Source organism: Pelophylax lessonae (assembly GCF_965119305.1).
Source record: "Pelophylax lessonae genome assembly, chromosome: 8".
NCBI lineage: Eukaryota > Metazoa > Chordata > Amphibia > Anura > Ranidae > Pelophylax > Pelophylax lessonae.
The window spans coordinates 105,273,121-105,294,816 of record NC_138775.1 but is presented as its reverse complement, the minus strand read 5'-3'; the positions used below and the strand labels follow the sequence as shown (position 1 = coordinate 105,294,816).

At 46.1% G+C, this 21,696-nt stretch overlaps 1 protein-coding gene across 2 annotated transcripts in view; it reads left to right on the top strand.

The window, feature by feature from the left end:
• The window catches only part of GALR3 (galanin receptor 3), a 48,107-nt gene that overhangs the window by 8,140 nt on the left and 18,271 nt on the right, over positions 1–21,696 (top strand). For both annotated transcript variants that reach the window (XM_082264848.1, XM_082264847.1), the window contains exon 2: positions 17,992–18,360. In XM_082264848.1, the coding sequence (XP_082120974.1) occupies positions 18,014–18,360 (347 nt within the window). In that variant the 5' untranslated portion in view covers positions 17,992–18,013. The remainder of the gene's footprint in view (positions 1–17,991; positions 18,361–21,696) is intronic.

Genomic DNA, 21,696 nt, shown 5'->3' with positions numbered 1-21,696 from the left:
TAAGAAAAGTAAACAAGAAATCAAGATGGCTAAAATCAACTTTGAGAGACAAATAGCAGAGGATAGTAAAAAAAACCCAAAGAAATTCTTTAAATATATCAACAGCAAAAAAACTAAGGCAGAGCATATTGCACACATAATTAACAATGATGGGAGGATGGTTACAGAGGACACTGAAAAAGCAACTGTGCTGAATGCTTTTTTCTCGTCAGTCTTTACACAGGAAACGGAGGGGTACACTGACCATGACTGTATGGCTAGTAGTAATACACAGGACTTGCCACTATGGCTAACAGAGGGTGAAATCAGGGAAAGGCTGGATAAACTTAACACAAACAAATCACCAGGCCCGGATGGCGTACATCCGAGAGTACTCAAGGAACTCAGTAAAGTTATATCGAGACCACTGTTCCTGATCTTTGCTGACAGTATTAGGACAGGAGATGTACCAGGGGATTGGAAGAAAGCTAACGTGATTCCAATATTCAAAAAGGGCCAGAGGCATATCCCGGGAAATTATAGGCCTGTCAGTTTGACATTAGTAGTATGTAAACTTCTGGAGGGGATGATAAGGGACTATATCGTAGAGTTTGCTAGACAACAACATCATCAGCAGTAATCAGCACGGGTTTACAAATGGGCGTTCTTGTCAAACCAATCTCTTAACATTCTACGAGGAGGTGAGCTGTGAGCTTGATAGGGGGAGACCAGTGGATGTGGTGTACTTGGATTTCGCTAAGGCGTTTGATACAGTTCCCCACAAGCGCTTAATTTATAAAATAAGGTCTGCAGGTATCGACAGCAGGGTTTGCTCTTGGACACGGAACTGGCTTAAAAGGCGTGTCCAAAGGGTGGTAATAAACAGCGCATACTCAGACTGGTCTGAGGTGGTAAGCGGGGTCCCCCAAGGCTCAGTCTTGGGACCAACCTTGTTCAATTTATTCATAAACAACATTGAGGTCGGGATCAGTAGTTCGATATCAGTTTTTGCAGATGACACAAAATTGGCCAGGGCAATAACTTCACAACATGAAGCAGATATCCTACAGAATGACCTGGACAAAATTACAGAGTGGGCAACGACATGGCAAATGAGGTTTAACGTGGAGAAGTGTAAGGTTTTGCACTTGGGGACTAAAAACATAAAAACACAATACATGTTAGGAGGGGAACCCTTGGGGGAATCAAAAATGGAGAAGGATCTGGGAGTCTTGGTTGATGATAGATTAGGCAATAGCATGCAATGTCAAGCGGCAGCTGCCAAAGCCAGCAGAACATTAGCATGCATAAAGAATGGGATGCATTCCAGAGATAAGACTATAATCCTTCCACTTTATAAAACTCTGGTCCGACCGCATCTGGAGTATTCCGTCCAGTTCTGGTCGCCAGTACTCAGGAGGGATGTGTTGGAGCTGGAGAGAGTCCAGAGAAGGGCAACTAAACTAATTAGGGGATTGGAGGACCTTGACTATGAAGAGCGTCTACAATCGCTCGATTTATTCTCCCTGGAGAAGAGACGTCTGAGGGGGGACATGATAGCAATTTATAAATATCTTAATGGGGATCCCAGCTTAGAAAAAAAGTTGTTCATTCGAAGGGATTGCATGAGGACTCGAGGGCATACAATGCGATTAGAGGAGAAGCGTTTTAACCTCAGGCAACGCGGGGGGTTCTTTACTGTTAGGGCAACAAGAATGTGGAATTCTCTACCACAAGAGGTGGTTTCTGCGGGTAGTATGGTGGCTTTCAAAAGACTCTTAGACTTATATCTCAAGGATCAGAACATTCAGGGGTATGTGAGATGATTACAGCCACACACACCTACACAGGTTGAACTAGATGGACTATTGTCTTTATTCAACCTCACCTACTATGTAACTATGTAACCTCTGCACTCCGCTCCGCTACATACTGCACTCTGTCATAACCTCCCCACTCCTCTCCTGTACCGGCTGCCCACTGTCATACCCTCCACACTCCTCTCCTGTACATACTGCCCACTGTCTTACCCTCCACACTCCTCTACTGTCCTTAGAGCCCACTATCATACCCTCCTCACTTCTCTCCTGTACATAGAACCCACTGTCATATCCCCCACACTCCTCTCCTGTACATAGAGCCCACTGTCATACCCTCCACTCTCCTCTCCTGTACATAGAGCCCACTGTCAAACCCTCCGCACTCCTCCGCTGTACATAGAGCCCACTGTCATACTCTCCTCACTCCTCTCCTGTACATGCTGCCCACTGTCATACCCTCCACAGGCCTCTCCTGTACATAGAGCCCACTGTCATACCCTCTGCACTCCTCGTCTGTACATACTGCCCACTGTCATGCCCTCCAGACTCCTCTCCACTCCTCTCCGGTACATAGAGCCCACTGTTATACCCTCCACACTCCTCTCCTGTACATACTGCCCACTGTCATATCTTTTACATTCACACTCTTATGTACATACTGCCCACTGTCATACCCTCCACACTCCTCTCCTGCACATGCTGCTCACTGTCATACCCTCCACACTCCTCTTCTGTACATACTGCTCACTGTCATACTCTCCACACTCCTCTTTTGTACATACTGCCCCTGTTATGCCCTCCACACTCACTTCCTGACAACTGTTTACTGTCATACCCTCCACACTCCTCTCCTGCACATAGAGCCTACTGCCATACCCTCTGCAATCCTCTCCTGTACATAGAGGCCACTGTCATACCCTCTGCACTCCTCTCCTGTACACAAAGCCCACTGTTATACCCTCTGCACTCCTCTCCTGTACACGAAGCCCACTGTCATACCCTCCACACTCCTCTCCTGTACATAGAGCCCACTGTTATACACTCCACACTCATCTCCTCTACATAGAGCCCACTGTCATACACTCTGCACTCCTCTCCTGTACATGCTGCCCACTGTCATACACTCTGCACTCCTCTCCTGTGCATGCTGCCCACTGTCATCCTGTCAGGATCAGAGGTCAAGCTCGAAGACCAGTACCTACAGCAGTGGAAGCTTACACAGGAACTCGCTGGATAGGAACACAGGCAGGTCACCCAGGCAGATGATGCAAGCTCATCTGAGGTGCGGAATCTAAGTACTAACCGGTGTTCACGAGAGCTCCTGATGGTGGAGATGGTTTTTGCTGCGTGTTAGCACCAGGTTGCAATCCTCTGGATTGCCCCACCAGGAGGTGAGCAAGCCTTGGTCCAATAGCAGATATAGCAGGTAGGGATCAAGCAGAAGCATAGTCAAGGAACAGCCAAGGTTGGTAACAAGTAGTTGCAGGTTGGAATTAAGCAGAAGCGAAGTCGAGGAACAAGACATTGATAACGGATGATAGCAAAGATACGGACAGCAGCAGGAAAGACAAGCAAGATATTGGCTGGTGAAGGCACAATTTTCTAGCAACCAGGAAGTGCAGAGACATGGCTTAAATCAGGAAGTCCATGGGATTTGTCCAGTGAGCTGTCCAGCAAGCTGTCCAGCATTCCAGGTTGCTCAGTAAGAAGAGTCATTGCCAGACACAGTGAAGGTCACAGGTTCAAATCCGGGTCCTAACAGTACTCTCCTCCTCCCAGGACGTCCGCTGGACGTCTTAAGATCAGGTTTAAGAGGAAACCTCTGGTGGAATTCCCTTGTCAATCTAGGGGCATGAACATTTTCTTCAGGCTCCCAAGAATTTTCTTCTGGACCAGTGGCGGCCCGCCCATAGAGGGCGCAGGGGCGCCGCCCCCCCCAAACACAACCAGAAGAAAAAAAAGACTAAATAAAAAAAATAAAAAAGTCTATTTTCCGCCCACTAGGGGTGCCGGACTTAGTGCTGTGTATGGGGGGGGGGGGGTGGGGTTTTTGACCCCACCTTCACCTAACAGAGGCGCCGATTGGCACTCTTCTGGGGGTGTGTCGGGGCGCAGAGCAATGCGTCCCGACACACCCCACTTTAACGATGTCCGGGCTGTGATTGGTCCAGAGTCCAGCCTGGACCAATCACAGGAGGACATCGGACCTGGTGATGTGACGCGTGGGGGCGGTGCACTGTCCCGGCGTCACGATAACCTTTCATTCCCGCCCGCGGCCCGGCGCAGAAAGGAGCGACGTTTGAGAGAGAGCTGACCTTGTCCGTGGAGGAGCTGAGTCGGACGGATCGGAGCGCGAGGACCGAAGAGTGAGTGAGGCGTAGCCGCGGCCCGGGAACAGAGAGGAGCGACGATCAAGAGAGAGCTGACCGGGTCGGTGGAGGAGCTGAGTCGGATGGATCGGAGCGGCCCGGGAACAGAGAGGAGCGATGATCAAGAAAGAGCTGACCGGGTCGGTGGAGGAGCTGAGTCGGACGGATCGGAGCGCCCCGGGAACAGAGAGGAGCGACGATCAAGAGAGAGCTGACCGGGTCGGTGGAGGAGCTGAGTTGGACGGATCGGAGCGCGAGGACCGAGGAGTGAGTGAGGCCTGAGGCGTAGCCGTGGCCCGGCGCAGAGAGGAGCGACGATTGAGAGAGAGCTGACCGGGTCCGTGGAGGAGCTGAGTAGCCGCGGCCCACGACCTACGGTAGGAGACTTCTTCCTGATTCCTGGCTCACCCCACCACTGGCACTGACTGAGACCAGTTCCACCACCAGGTCAGTCGAGTCTTCAGGCCGGCCGCAGGTAGAATAGGTAGAAGGGAGGCTCGGTAGAAGGAAGGGAGAGATAGGTACAAGGGAGGGAGTGACAGGGAGGAGAAGTATAGATGTATCTAATACTTTTCCACAATTAATTCTGGGAAGTGCGGAGCGTCTATGGACACTTTATTTGTGTGGAGCCCCCCTCCCCCCGTACATCAGCCATTATACATTGTACATAGGATAAAATGTTGTGAAGGGTCGGGATAAAGCAGAGTGGGACTTGTCTGCCCCATAAGAGGCGGGAGTGGACCATGAAGCTCTCACTGGCTGATTGGAAGGAATTTGCTGGGAATGAGAAGCAGTAATCCCTGTAAAATAAGAGATTGGATGCTCTTGGATTTATGCTCTGATTCCTGCGCTTGGAACCGTGTCCTCGAGCATGAGAGAGGTGCGCCGCTCCCTCCTGACATACTGCGTCTCCGACGTTCATATCAAGCTTGTGCCATGCCGCGATAAAATGGCGTAGCGGGGATTACACCAACACAGGACCAGAATTTATCTCCTGAAAATTCTTACACTCTTTCCTGGCTGCTCAGTCAGTGTAAGATGCAGCAATGCCATGGCTCTGATCATGTGACTTCCCGCAATCCCTTAAAGCCTGACTTCAGCCAAATTAAAGTGGGGGAGAGGTAACACTTCCTGTTTCAGCTGGTGACCCCATTAGGGAGATTTCCCTCACTTCCTATCCATGTGAAGCGATACGAAAATAATTATGGGAGAGGATGTCACCAAGACAGAAAAAAAAAGGTAGACAACCTTTTAGCCTCTGCCAACATTTAAGGCTTGGTTCACACTGGGGGTGAGTGTGTGACTGGGGGTGGGGGGGGGACTGGTGGAGTGAGCCTGCACAATTTTTATGAGAGGGGATGAATGTGGGGGTGGGGGGGGACTGGTAGAATGTGACTGGCGATGGGTAGAATGGCACCTGCCCTGGGCAGAACACATTTATATGCGGCTCCCCACGAAGGCTTATCCTCTGTCCAGCTGTTTACAGTGAAGGAGAGTGGATGCAGCCAGCAGAGCGAGCAGCAGCAGGACAGTGTGGCCGGGATTTCCTCCTGCTCCTGGTATGCAACTGTGAGTGCACAGCTCCTGATATGTCTGTAAGTCACAATTCAAGAACCTGTGGAAGGAAGCTTGTGATCCATGCCAGGTTGGGGGGGTGGTACTGCAATAGCAGGGAATACCTTGATTACTGAAGGCCCCTTTGAAACTTGTGTGACCTTAAAGTCACTCAATTTTTTACCGCGTTTTTTGCCGCAAAGCAATGCCTATTACATTTTTCTGTTTGCGCCCCCCCCCAAAAAAAATTTTGAGCACCAGCCGCCACTGTTCTGGACCATATCCTTCCCATTGAACCAGATACTGTAATATTTTCCTAAAGATCCTGGAGTCAAGAATTCTCTCCACCCCAAATTCTTCCCCACCCTGTATGTCAACAGGTGGAGGAGGTGGAAAAATTCTTCCAGAAAAAGGATTTTCCTTAAATGGTTTGAGTAGCGATATGTGAAAAACTGGGTGAATTGTCATACTGTTAGGAAGTTTTAAATGGAAAGTTAACAAGCAAGAGGGTCAACAAGCAAGAGGGTCAATGAAGTGAATGTGGTAAGTATGGAGAGGGAAAGACTAGGATAATGATGAAGAAAATAAAAAGATCGAAAGCAGCTGCCAATTTTACAGTGTCACCACTTTGAAGAAAGTAGATTGATATGGAATAAATCGGCGCTAGCTTTCCAATAAACAAATAATCCCACAAAAAAAGGTATATCAGAAAGCCGTGAATCGCATATTGCACACAATAGTGTAAAAAAGCAGATCCCCAGATAGGGCCATAAAATAAGAATAAATATATCAAATACAAATGTGAAAAAATATTGGCATAAATCGCATAACAACTATGATCACAAAATGTGTAATATATGCAGGAAATAAATAAGTGCAAATAGAACCAAAAGGTACTGAGTAGAGTTGAGCGGACACCTGGATGTCCGGGTTCGACGGGTTCGGCCGAACTTCACAAAAGTTCGAGTTCGGGAACCGAACTTTTGAGCACTAAAATGGCTCTAAAAAAGTCATGGAAAGGGCTAGAGGGCTGCAAATGCAAAATAACATAAAATACATGAAAATAAAAAATAATAATCTTGATCTAGGAGGACGAGGTCCATATGGAGTAGGAGATTGAGGTGGCGGTGAATGTGGCGGTGTAGGTGGAAGCGGCGGTGGAGGAGGACGAAGTAGCCAACACTGGTTTTTGTTTTAAATTTTATTTTTTTTAAATGAAAGGAAAAGGGGCATCATTTTGTGCCCCCTTTTCCTCATAAGATGGGGACAGGGATTAGGTGTAGGCTAGTTATTAGCAGTCACAGGGTGAGGTAAAATTGTTGCTGGGGAAAGTTTAGTTGACCTTTATGATCTGGGCTTATTCAGCCACTGTTCCCGCTCAAATTTGTCCCTATATCTGTGGAGATTGGGCCGTTTCCCCCTCTTCCCGCTCAAATTCCCTTGTATCAGGGGAGATTAGTTGAGTTTTCATCTTTTCCCGCTGAAAAATCCCGCCTAAACCCCTGGTTTAGGGCTATTTAAGAGGGACCCCCACAGCTAAGGGCTCAGCCACCTCACTGGAACGGAGCTGTGGTGTTCCCCTCCCTCCCTTGTTTTGTCAAGGCCAGTATTATTATTTGTAGGTTCACCTTTGTGTTATGCAAAGGGGGACAATGTATATATATATATATATATATATACGATTTGTTCGGTTTTATAATATTGTTGAAAATCTTTTATCAAGATAATAAACGGGCGCGGCCTTAAAAATATTCCAAACAGATATTGTGTGGTGTCTCATTATTGTAAATGTATTATCTGTTATTTATTAATAATATAGGGAGTCCTGTCTACTATCCCATTAGGGTAAACCCCAAAAGAGTGAGAAACATCAAAAATACAACAATGGCTGGGTAAGGCCGGTATACATGCCTATTCTGCACAAGGTACGGAAAAGTCCTGTGGGATCCATGCCTGGTTCATTTTAATGAACGTGAGCTTGTCCACATTGGCTCTGAACAGGCGGCTGCGCTTGTCTGTGATAACGCCCCCTGCCGTGCTAAATACACGTTCAGATAATACACTGGCTGCAGGCATCCAAGGCGTAAAGGGCAAGCTCAGGCCATGTGCCCAATTTGGAGACCCAGAAGTTGAAGGGGGCAGACCCGTCATTCAGTACGTCTAGGCGTGTGCGCACATACTGCTCCGCAATGTTGGTGAAATGCTGCCTCCTGCTAAGACGTTCCATATCAGCTGGTGGTGCTGGTTGTTGTGGCGTGTTGACAGTGAGGGAATTAAGGATGGTACGTTATCCTTGTAATGGGGATGCAGCAGCGTGGCCACCCAGTAATCAGCACAAGTTACAAGTTATAATGTGGGAAACTCTGCGGTCGTTGCGGAGACACTGGAGCATGTAATCGCTCATGTGTGCCAGGCTGCCCTCTGTGGGAGGTGTATCGTCTGTGTCCTCTGTATCCCCCCAGCCATGCACCAGTGATGGCCATGAGATGGTCTGGGTGCCACCCTGCTGTGAACATGGTTCCTCCTCCTCCATCTCCTCCTCCTCATCCTCCACTTCGTCATCCTCCATAACTCTTCCCTTGCTGGACAATTGTGTACCTGGCGTTTGTGGGTGCAGGAACCCATCCTCAGAGCTACTTGTAAATGACTGCCCTGAAAGCCTTGGAAATGATCCCTCTTCCTCCTCCTGTGCCACATCCTCTTCCATCATCGCCCGAATAGTTTTTTCAAGGAGGCATAGAAGTGGGATAGTAACGCTGAGAACGGCGTCATCGGCACTGGCCATGTTGGTGGAGTACTCGAAACAGTGCAACAAGGCACACAGGTCTCGCATGGAGGCCCAGTTATTGGTGGTGAAGTGGTGCTGTTCAGCAGAGTGACTCACGTGTGCGTGCTGCAGCTGAAACTTCACTATCGCCTGCTGCTGCTTTCACAGTCTGGCCAGCATGTGCAAGGTGGAGTTCAACCTTGTGGGCGCGTCACATATGAGGCGGTGAGCGGGAAGGCCGAAGTTACGCTGCAGCGCTGACAGGCGAGCAGCAGCAGGGTGAAAACGCCAAAAATGGGCACAGACGGCCTGCACTTTCTGCAGCAGCTCTGACATATGGGGGTAATTTTTAAGGAACCTCTGCACCACCAAATTCAGCACATGCGCCAGTCAAGGGATGTGCGTCAAACCGGAGCTGCTACGAGATTTCGCCCATTATCGCGCACCACCAGGCCGGGCTTGAGGCTCACTGGCACCAACCACTCATCGGTCTGTTGTTCGATGGCCCTCCACAACTCCTGCGTGGTGTGGGGTTTTTCCCACAAACAGGCAAGTTTTAAAACTGCCTGCTGTCATTTACCCCTGGCTGTGCTGAAGTTGGTGTTACGCTGACCGGATGAGGAGGCGGGAGAGGATGAGGAAGCGGAGTAGGAGGAGATAGCAACAGGAGGCAAACTGAAGCGCCCTGCAATCCTCGGTGGTGGAAGGAAATGCGCCAAACTGCTATCCGCCTCAGGCCCAGCCGCCACTGCATTTACCCAGTGTGCTGTTTGGGAAATATAACGTCCCTGACCGTGCTTACTGGTCCACGTATCCGTAGTTAGGTGGACCTTGCCACAGATAGCGTTGCGCAGTGCACACCTGATTTTGTCCCCCACTTGGTTGTGCAGGGAAGTGATGGCTCGCCTGGAAAAGTAGTGGCGGCTGGGCAAGACGTACTGTGGGACAGCCACCGCCATAAGGCTTTTAAAACTGTGCGTCTCCACCAAACGGAATGACAGCATTTCAAAGGCCAGGAATTTTGAAATACTGGCATTCAGGGCCAGGGATCGCGGGTGGGTAGGGGGGTACTTCCTCTTCCGCTCCAGTGTTTGGGAGATAGATAGCTGAACGCTTTCATGGGACATTGTGGAGATGGTTGGTGACCCAGGTGGTGGTGTTGCTGACAGATCCTCTGTTTGCGGTGTGGCAGGTGCCACTGTCACTGCAGAGGTGGATGAAGAGGCCGAGACTGCAGCAGAAGAGGAAGCAAGAGGAGCCAGAGATCTTTCTTGGTTTTTGGGGTGACTGTCCACTCAACTGCAGCTCATGCTTTGCACTTAGATGCCTGGTCATGCAGGTTGTGCTTAGGCTGAGAACAATTATGCCTCGCTTCAGGCTCTGATTGCACAGCGTGCAAACCACTTGTGTCTTGTCATCAGCACATTGTCTGAAGAACTGCTAGCTGGGGAACTCCTTGGAGCTGGCTTTGGTGTGCTTGGTCCCTTGCTGTGTTGGGCAGTAGCAGGCGTACTGTCTAGGGGATGGCTGCTCTGCTTTTGCACCCTGCTCCCTCTTCTGCTGTGCTGGTGGCTCTATGCGACCACAGCCTCTTCCTCCGAACCACACAGGTCACCTGCATGACGTTGATTCCATGTGGGGTCGAGGACCTCATCTTCCTCCACATCATCTTCCACCCAGTCTTCCCCCCTGCCCTCCTTGTCGGTCTGCACAATTCCGAAAGCCGCAGCAGTTGGCACCTGTGTTTTGTCATCATCCGAGACGTGCTGCGATGGTCCTCCCATGTACTTATCTTGAAACATAAGTGGTTGGGCATCGGTGCACTCAATCTCTTCCACTTCTGGGGCAGGGCTAGGTGGATGGCCCTGGGAAAACCTGTTAACAGAGTCATCAAAAAGCAGAAGAGACTGCTGCATGACTTGGGGCTCAGACTGCTTGGCTGATTTGCAAGGGGGTGAGGTGAAAGACTGATGGACATCGGCTGCAGGTGTCAACTCTAATATTTCAGCAGGAGACTGGATGGGAGACAATGTGACGGAACTGGAGGCACTGTCAGCAACTCAATCTACTGTCGCCTGTACTTGTTCTGGCCTCAACATTCGTAGAGCCGCATTAGGCCCAACCAAATACTGCTGCAGGTTCTGTCGCCTACTCACACCTGAGGAAGGTGTTTCACTTGTGCGTGTAGCTGGCACAGATCGTCCTCTCCTTGCAACAGGAGCTCCACCAGCAGCACCACGACGGGGGCCACGCCCTTTGACGTTCTCCTCATATTTCTCAAATTTAGGATCTTGCCCCAAAAGGGTGTTTTTAATAACCCAGAAAATTATAGTTATATAGCTTAAAATGCACACTGAATAATGCGGCAGAGGCCCCATATAGAGGGTATTGCCAAAAATGGGTGTTTTTTCAAAGCCTGAAAATTCTTCAAGGATTTCAAGCTTGTTTTTACCACAGATGCACCAAGCAAGGGCTGTAAAATTGTGTATTTTGCCCAAAAAGGGTGTTTTTTTTACTAACACAATATGACAGCAGTATATAACGCTTGAATTCTACACGTACAGATGCAGCAAGGGCTATAAAATTGTAGATTTTAGCCCAAAAAGGGTGTTTTGAAAAACCCAGAAAATTACAGCTATATAGCTTAAAATGCACACTGAATAATGCGGCAGAGGCCCCAGATGGAGGGTATTGCCAAAAATTGGTGTTTTTTCAAAGCCTGAAAATTCTTCAAGTATTTCAAGCTTGTTTTTATCACTGATGCACCAAGCAAGGGCTGTAAAATTGTGTATTTTGCCAAAAAAGGGTGTTTTTTTACTAACGCAATATGACTGCATTATATAACTCTTGAATTCTACACGTAAAGATGCAGCAAGGGCTATAAAATTGTGGATTTTAGCCCAAAAAGGGTGTTTTTAAAAACCCAGAAAATGATAGCTATATTGCTTAAAATGCACACTGAATAATGCGGCAGAGGCCCCAGATGGAGGGTATTGCCAAAAAAGGGTGTCAAAAATGTCACAAAAGCACATATGCAGTGCCGGTGCACTGAGCTTGCATAAAATGCCCCCCTGCCGACGCCCACCTAACTAACAGATGGATAAAAGTAATTTTTCTCTGTCACTGGGCTCAGGGCAGGATAAAAAGATTGTGCACTGCACCCACACAACAAAATCTATGTAGATTGCACGCTGAATGAGTTCTTATTAAAGAAGAAAGCATCCAGGTGTCCGCTCAACTCTAATTCTGTCCACTCCTATTCTCTCCCTCAAAGCAGCAGCCGCAGCCTTTCCCTACACTAGATAGAGGAGAGTGATGTGCGGCGCTACGTGACTCCAGCTTATATAGAGGCTGGGTCACATGCTGCACTGGCTAATCACAGCCATGCTATTAGTAGGCATGGCTGTGATGGCTTCTAAGGGCACAAAAGTTAAATGCTTGTTGATTGGCTGCCCTGCAGCTTTTTTCAACGCCGCATTAAATTGCCGAACACCAAACTCGATACCAAATATACAGTAAAATGTTCGGGTTCCAAAAACCCTAAAGTCTTGTAGGAACCCAAGTTTTGCAGTTCGGGTTTGCTCAACCCTAGTACTGAGTGATGTGTGACATCAATAAATAACTTCACAATATATAAATGGTGCAAAGAAGCAATAAAGTTCTCAAGAGCAAATAAATAATCACAGAAACAATGTCCATGTGCAAAAAGGTGCAACAAAAAGATGTGCTTCAAAAAATAAACTGTGACTCTTCTCAATAATACGGTGACTCTTGTGATTTTTCAATGTTGTCAGTTGGGACAGCGTGTCACCCAGGTGAGCTAATCCTAAAATAAGTGTAATGGCAGCTCACCTCCAAATACACTCATAAGAGCGTATGTGATATAAATCACCGGGTAAGAAGAGAAAAGCGTTGCGTCACTCCATGTGACATTATCAAGGGATAGTATTTGGAGGTGAGCAGCCATTACACTTATTTTAAGATTAGCTCACCTGGGTGACACGCTGTCCCCACTGACAACATTGGAAAATCACAAGAATCACCGTATTATTGAGAAGAGTCACAAGAGTCACAGTTTATTTTTTGAAGCACATCTTTTTGTTGCACCTTTTTGCACATGGACATTGTTTCTCTGATTATTTATTTATTTTGCACTTGAGAACTTTATTGCTTCTTTGCACCATTTATATATTGTGAAGTTATTTATTGATGTCACACAGTACCTTTTGATCATAGTTGTTATGCGATTTATGGCAATATTTTTTCACATTTGTATTTGATATATTTATTCTTATTTTATGTCCCTATCTGGGGATCTGCTTTTTACACTATTGTGTGCAATATGCGATTCACGGCTTTCTGATATACCTTTTTTTGTGGGATTATTTGTTTATTGGAAAGCTAGTGCCAATTTATTCCATATCAATTTAGACGGAAAGTGGCTGGGTTGATCCGAGCAGAAATCTGGAAAGGTCCCAAAAACTTTTGTCCCAACTTTGCAGATGGAACATGGACATTCAAATTTTTGGTTGATAACCAAATTTTGTCACCCATCTGGAAAGTAGGAAGTGATCTGCGATGTCTATCAGCAGCCTTCTTGTAAAATTCCTGAGCCTCCCTCAAAGTCTCAATCAATTTCTCCCTAATCTCTTGCAGCATAGGTAATCTGTTGGCTACAGCAGAAATTGGAGTTGAGATAGGGAGATCAGAAATAAAAACTGGATGATACCCATTGTTGAAGAAAAACGGGCTTTGAGAGGTTGAGCCATGTAAAGAATTGTTATAAGAAAACTCTGCCGTAGGAAGATAGTCCACCCAGTCATCCTGAAGATAAATAAAAAAACAATGAAGGTACTGCTCTAAAGTTTGATTGGTCCTCTCGGTCTGACCATTAGACTGAGGATGAAAAGCAGAAGACAGGTTGATTGCTACTCCTAAAGCTGAGCAAAAGCTTTTCCAAAACTTTGAAGTAAACTGTACTCTTCGATCTGACACAACGTCTTCAGGAATTCCATGTAGTCTGAAGACTTCTCGAACCATCAACTCTGCAGTTTGTTCAGAAGAGTGTACCCCCTTAACCAGTATAAATAGTGCCATCTTGGTAAGGCGGTCAACGATTACCAAGATAGTGGTCATTCATTTTGAGGGGGGTAAATAAGCAACAAAGACCATAGAAATTGACCCACATGGTCTTGATGATGGGGAGTGGTTGGAGCAACCCCAAAGGAGAAGCTCAGGGTGTCTTATTGCGTGCACAGGTCAGGCACTAGGCTACATACCTTTTAACATCTTTCTTGTACCCTGGCCACCAAAAGGAACATGATAAAAGTTCCTCTGTTTTAGAAACTCCAAAATGCTCAGCAAGTTTTGAGTCATGACTCAACTGGAGGACTTCAACCCGAGCAGATTCAGATACATAGAGGCGATGTGTTTGAATCCAAAAGCCATTCTTGTACTCAAGGTTGATGTGCGTAGGAGGATTATTGAGGAGCGAGCCATTCTCATATCCTTCTTTGAGGAGACTCAAGAATGCTTTTGAACTTGTGGCACCTAGGAAGTTCTTTTGAGGCAGGATTGTGCATTCAGAGTTGTTTTCCTGGAAAGGCCCCAACAACATCCATGATAAGGCATCAGCCTTACCATTTCTTGACCCAGGTCGATACGAGATAATAAAATTAAATCTAGAAAAGAACAGCAACCAACGTGCTTGTCTAGAAGACAATCTTTTGGCCGAACGAATTAATTCTAGATTTTTTTGATCAGTGAGAATGGTCTGTACCTTCCAGCAGATGCCTCCAATTGGAAAAGGCTTCCTTGATTGCCAGTAACTCTTTATTCCGGATGTCGTAATTCCTCTCGGCTGTAGACATTAAATGAGAGAAGTAAGCACAAGGATGAAACTGCATCTTTTCACCGCTTTGAGAAAGGATGTGGCAAATGATCATGGACAGATGTGGCAAATGATCACAGACAGATGTTCACTGTAACAGATTATTGTACTGGGACAGATGTGTGACAGGTGTGATTACTGTGTTGGGGACACTATGTGTTGGGGACACTGTGTGCTGGGGACACTGTGTGTGGACACTAGCAGGGCAATCAGTGAGTAAAGAGCAGTAAAACAGCTCTATACTCACTGATCACTGCCTGTCAGCTCCGATCCGCTCTCCTTCTCCTCACTATGTGAGGAGAAGCAGAGCCGATCGCCTTGATAACGGCTCTATTGACATCACATGGCTGCTGTGATTGGACACAGCCTTCATGTGATCAGGAGGGCCAGTCACAGGGCTCTCCCTGCTTCTGAAGGACGTTTCTGAACGTCCATTCAGAAGGAGGAAGCTCCCACCTGGCCGTATATGTGCATTGGCCGGTTGGGAGGAGGTAAACCCAGAGCAGGCAGCTCGACCCTGACACCCCCCCCCCCCCCCCTGCTTGGCACAGCATTTGATTAACAGCTGCTATCATTTTGTCCAAGGAGGAGGGAGACAGCCGCTGCTTTTGTGCACATTGCTGGATTGGATCTGATTCAGGTAAGCATACGGGGAGGGGCTGGGGTGGGGATTTTTCAGCACAGAAGGTTTTTTTACCTTAATGCATAGAATGTGTTAAGGTGAAAAACCTTAAGGCTTTAGAAGCGCTTTAGGATCAGTGGAAAAATAGCTCATAGCATTTTTAAAACATTTTTTTTTTTGCAATTTACTATAAGAAATGTTACTAAAATACAGCATGCACCATTTCTTTAAGTCATGCAATATTTCAGCAGTAAAATTTGGTGGTATGTTAACACCAGCTGATTGATAAGGAGTTGCCACCTGCTGCCTCATTAAAGCTGAACCCCACCCAAAAGGGGGAATTCTGCTTGTTTTTACCCTCAACTGCCACATTTGGCACTTTTGTGGGGGGGGGGGGAGGGGGTATCTAGTTTTGACAGGTACCCACTCCTACTTCCAGCTGAGATTGCTGCGGAGATCTGAGCTGGAAGTTCGGCTCCCCCTCATTCCCTTGCAGTCTTCTGGAACACATCAGAGGTCCCAGAAGACTACAGGACCATTCACAAGGTGCAACAGTAGGAAACTGGCTGTGAAGCTACAAGCCTTCACTTCCCGTTTCCCTTACTTGCTATGCTGGCGCCTGCACCCAAAGCTGATTAAAGAATCAGTTTAGGTGAGGTCATCGCTGGATCCCTAGATAGGTAAGTATCCATATATTAAAAGTCAGCAGTTACAGTTTTTGTTTTTATTGTAATTTTTTAGGTGGGAGCTAACAGCAAAATGTAAACAAAAAAGAAGACCTGATATAAAAGAAAAAACAGCATGGGGTCTCCTTCCAATCTATATCAGGCTCTTTGGGTCTGCTAAAGATTTTGATTCATACCAGACCCTTATCTGAGTATGCAGGCCAGGAAAGTGGGGGGGCGAGCAAGCGCCCCCCCACACTAAACCATACCATGCCACATGTCCTGAACATGGAGTGGGTGCTTTTGGCATAAATTTTCTCCCCCCCCCCTTTCCTGCCCTGTCAGGCTGCATGCTCAGGTAAGGGTCTAGTATGGACTTTAGGGGGAAACCTCACAACATTTTTTTTTTAAATTTGGTTGGGAGTCCGCCTCAAAATCTATACCAGACCCAAAGGGCCTGATATGGATTGGGGGGACCCCCCCGCGCTGCTTTATAAAAAAAAATTGTGCTAATATTCTGCTGTCAGCAAGCAATTCGGATAGTGCTGCCTCCTTAACAACCAGTTATTTCCTGCTTAAGAATGCCAGTGATAACCAGCTGAAATGAAATACTTTCTTTAACTGGACCACTACTTATTTAATGCAAGCATTTGTTCATTTATTTCCTTAAGCGAAATGACTTTAACGCTGTTTTATGTGGGTATTTCATCAATTTATTTGCTTTTTAATGTAAATACCACATAAAGGGATAGTAAATAGACATTTTTCATATCGCATGCAATGTTTGGGAAAACGGTGTCACATGCAATATCCTTTCGATTCTTTCGTGAATTAAGCCCCTAACCTGCACATACAGAAAGGCGTCTTCACAGTAAGAGATGTGAAAATGTGGAATGGACTCCCTCAAGAACTAGTTCTGGTCATTCCAATAAATTAAAAAAGGATCCAAAACAACAAACCCAAACAACATGGGATCCTTAACACCGCGCCATAAGAGGTCAAATATAATTATTGTAATTTAGATATTCAGACAGTGGTTGAAACGTGATTCAAAAGCTGCTGCCACTTTTAAAACAAATGGATAAACCAGATCTATTTAAATGACATAACATCAAAGGTATAGACAGTAGCGCGCTTAAATAAATTATACAAATGATGATTAAGAAACGTTATAAATACACCTGTGACAGTGTGTTGAAAAACGTATTAAATAAAAAACCAAAAAAACAAAAGTTCCCAGAGTCTTGCTACACTTCCAACACACCAAGTAATTGATTGTGACCGCTCCCCTTCAACTGGGAACTCACCAACTGCAGATGCCTAATATTTTCATATACAGGCAAAAAGGCAGGTAACCCTAAAATGGGTTAAATTAATCAATGCTGAGCTCCTGGAGGCAACACTGTCTCAAAGGTCATAAGCATGTATATGCGGAAGAAAGAAGAGTATCCATAGCGTAACTCAGTTTGGACAATTTATTAATAAATCAATTCACACAAAATGCACTCACATTCAAAAAGCATAAAGAAAAGCATGTAAGCCAGTCTGGCAAGAAGTCTGTCAGATCCTGGTCGCAGCGGACCTAATGATAAATGTCATAATCTCACCCGACTCCTCTGAGCACTCCGGAGCGTCACTTCCGGTGGGTGTGTATGAAGAAAGTTGCTGTGCCAGGACGTGGCCTATGTTTGAAAATATTATGCATCTGCAGTTGGTGAGTTCCCAGCTGAAGGGGAGCAGTCACAATCAATCACTTGGTGTGGTGCAAGTGTAGCAAGACTCTGGAAACTTTCGTTTTTTGGATTTCCTAGTAATCATTTCTATCATTTATTTAAGCGCGCTACTGTCTATACCTTTGATGTTATGTAATTAAAATAGATCTCATTTCAATAGAGTGTTTAAGAGTTTGATGCATTCCTAAATACATAAAATATAACTATTAATTAACATTTATAGGAAATCACATCAAGAACTGTTGCTCCAGGAAATATCCAGTTGCCTTCAATGGATCAGGAAGAAATAGTTTTCCATTCCACTGGATCAACTGTGGGCAGTGCCGGGACAAGGTTACCCAGAGCCCAGGGCAAAGATATAAAACTGCGCCCCCCTTAGGGCTAGGGTCAGGGTGCCCCCATCCTTGCAATGAACCATTGCACCCAGGGCAGCTCTCCTCCTGCCCAACCCTTGTCCCGGTCCTGACTGTGAGTATAGAATTCTGTTTTCTATTTATTTTTTAATTTTTTTTGCTGGTAGAACCAGATGGACTTGTTTATTTTTTCAGTCTGACTATGTATCTATGTATTAATTTCTCTCTATTCTTCACAGGGCTGGTGACAGCAGTGGAGCAATGTCTCAAGCTTGGAATGCCTCTGTTACATCAGAACTGCCCCCTGGGGGAATCATCGTACCTGTGGTCTTCTCCCTGATATTTGCTCTTGGGACAGTGGGAAATGGATTAGTCTTGGTTGTGCTCCTGAGGAATGGTCAAACTAAGTACAATACAACCAACCTCTTTATTCTAAACCTGGGGGTTGCAGACTTATGTTTTATACTACTATGTGTCCCTTTTCAAGCCACCATATACACCCTAGATGGATGGTTATTTGGAGCTTTCCTCTGTAAAGCTGTTCACTTCTCCATCTACTTGTCAATGTATGCCAGCAGTTTCACCCTGGCTGCCGTTTCAGTTGACAGGTGAATAGATATTTACATTTTACCTTAACGTGTTTGATAATACTTCTTTAGATACTATTCCCCATTACTTCATTATTTCTGTTTCTTCATGACCTCCTCCCTTGGATATAATGTGCCCAAACTGCAGTTTCCACAATCTTGCTGCTTCACAGCTCCACCGATTACGTCTGTATACGCTTCCTCATCCATCATTCACTTCATTCCCTATTTCTAACATTTTATTTTCATCCGTCATCATCTTCAATCACCTTTTCTGCCTTAACATAATCAATACTTTTTTAGATATCAGATTTATTACTCTTACTAAATAGTCTATAAACCAAGAAAGTCTCAAAAGACCAATAAAAGTGCGTTACTATACATCCCCACTCTGTCTCCCCCACCCCCACACCCTTGCGTGCACACACACAACTCACACCTGTCTTGTCATCTTCTGCTACTCAGATTCCATTCTCAATTCTTTAGTTGCCTTTTTTCACTTAAATTGTTAATTCTCTTCCTTTCATTCTTCCTCTGCATTTCTTCTCTCCCAAAGGTGGTGCATTTTTTTCACAAACACATTTAGCAATCAAGCTCTTTTGTGCTCATCTGATTTCAAGGAAAAAACATTCTATAATAGATTTCAAACTGAGCTCTTTACCCATAGATTACCCATAGATTACTTCTTATCTTTTTGTTTTTCATATTGTCCTATATCAGTATTTCTCCCAGTGCTCTAATGAAAGACATTGCTTTCCTTGAATAATTTGAGATTATGAATCATTTTCACATCTCTAACTTTTTCCAGATATGAAATCATGATATCCATTATCTAGAGCAAGCAGAACATAAAAGTCACTAATTTTCCCTAAGGTTTTTTCCCTAAGGTTTTTTTCTATGCAGCTTGTGTATATGGGTCCAAAGGACTTATGGTTTTCACTAAAGTTCGTTGCCGATACCGATATTTTGGCCATGGCATATTGGTATCAGCCAATATTGACCAATATTTTCGTACATTTAAAAATGTTTTTTTTTTTTTATCACTTGACAGGTACTCTTGTGGAGGGATCTGGGGGTCTAAAAGACCCTAAACCCCACCTCTGCACTTAAAAGCATTCAAAACGCCAAGTTTGGCTGTTTTGAATGCTGTCATTTTTTTAATCTGGCGCCGAGTACCCAGAAGTGATGTCACGATATCACTTCCGGGTTTTTACATTGAGACCCGACCAGAGCCAAATGCGGCTTTGACGAGGTCTTCGGTGGCCCGGGCGAGCCGCGGAAGGCGGGGGGAGGGGGGGACGAGGGGGGGGGGACGTCCCCTCCCGCTCCTTGTAATGAAAGCTGAGTGGCTTCTCAGCCGCATCAGTTGTCATTACAAGACAGCCGACCGTCGGCTATGGACGCCAATACCGGGGTGATGCCTCTAGCTGCAGGCATCACTCTGGTACAAGCACTTTCCTGAAATATTGGCAAAATCGGTCACCTTGGTGTCCGATTCCAAAATATATGGGGAAAAGTGCATATCAGCCCTCGATCACTAATTAAAAGGTTTCAATGCAAACATTTTGTTTTTAAAATGATTGTTTTTACAGGAGCAGTGATTTTAATGATGCTTAAAGTGAAACAATAAAAATGAAAAATTCCTTTAAATCTAGTGTTTGGGGATCCTCTTAGTTTGCCTGTAAAGCGACACATCTGTACCATGTATAGAACCTGCTGCAGCAAAACTGACATTTATAAAGAAAAACAAAATTACATTTAAAGTGCCAGCATCACAATACCATTGTCGGCAATACAAAAATGTTAAAAAAAAAATCGGCATGGGGTCCCCTCCCACCTATACCAGCTTCTTTGGGTCTGATATGGATTTTAGGGGAACCCCACACACACCAAAATTTTAAAATACAGCGTGGGTCCCCCCTAAAATCCATACCAGACCCTTATCTGAGCATGCAGCCTGGCAGGTCAGGAAAGGGGGGGGGGGGCGAGCAGGTGCCCCCCTCCTAAACCATACCAGGCCACATGCTCTAAACATGGGGGGGGGGTGTCTTTCAGTGTGGGGGGCTCTGCTCCCCCCTTCCCAAAGTACCTTGTCCCCTTTTTGATGGGGACAACAGCCTCTTCCTGACAACCATGAGCTGTGGTTGTGCAGAGCTTCGGGCAGGGGGCTTATCAATATCTGGAAGCTCCTTGAAGAAGGGGGCCCCCATATCTGGACCCCCTCCCTATGTAAATGAGCATGGGATACATAGTACCCCTACCCATTCACCAAAAAGAAATAAAAACCCACACACAGTTTTTGACAATTCCTTTATGAAAAGTGAAAAAAAAAGCAATGTCCCCCCCGATGTAGATCCATCGTCAATCATGATGCCCGCTGCCAACGCAGAACCCAAAAAAAAAGAAAACAAAATGCTCTGCCCGTGGCCCCGCCCCATGTGACATCACCGACCAGTGCATACTTGGTTGGTGATGTCACAAGGGGGTGGTACCACTGGGTGACATTGCCAGGAGGCTCTGCCCCTTACCTATACAAGTACTGTCAAACAGCAGAGCAAGCAGTTCGCGATTAGTCTTCATCGCGGGCGGAGCATTTTTTTTTCTTTTTTTGGGTCCGGTGGTGGCAGCGGGCATCGTGATTGACAATGGAGCTCTGATGGGGACACATGTGTGGGGGAGCCTTGATGGGGACACATGTTTGTTGGGGCCCTGATGGAGACACATTTGTGTGAGGGCTTTGATGCGGACACATGTTTGGGGGTGCCCTTATGGGGACAGATGTAAGTGGAGGCCCTGATGAGGACATGTGTATGCGGCCACTGATGGGGACACGTGTGGGGGTGGCCCTGATGGGAACATTTGTGGGGGGCTCTGATGGGGGCACATGTGGGGGGTGCCCTGATGGGGACACGTGTGTGGAGGCCCTGATTGGGACACATGTGTGGGGGACCCTGATGGGGACATGTGTGTGGGGAGCCCTGATGGGGATATATCCCTAATTTTTTCCAGTGTGTTTTTGGCAATGTGAATCCTACATTTAGCTTCCATTTTATAATATCTACCTCCCCCTCCAATCCAATGGTGGAGCAAGCAACTTGTTTCCCAAATCTTGGGATCAGACTCCTAACTGCATAAAGTAAGTGAGGCGTCACGCTGTTCTTATATGACTTAAAAGAGGAAGACATAACATATAAAAGTTAGTGGAGTGTACACCCAATTGATTTAAGGGTAGTCTTCTGTATCAAAAGGGGATATAGTATCCCAGAAGTTTTTTGTTTTATAGACATGACCATCTGTCAGGACCTGCAACCTCTGCTGTGTCTGGTAATGTCTCTTCTTGCTGAGCCACCTGGGATG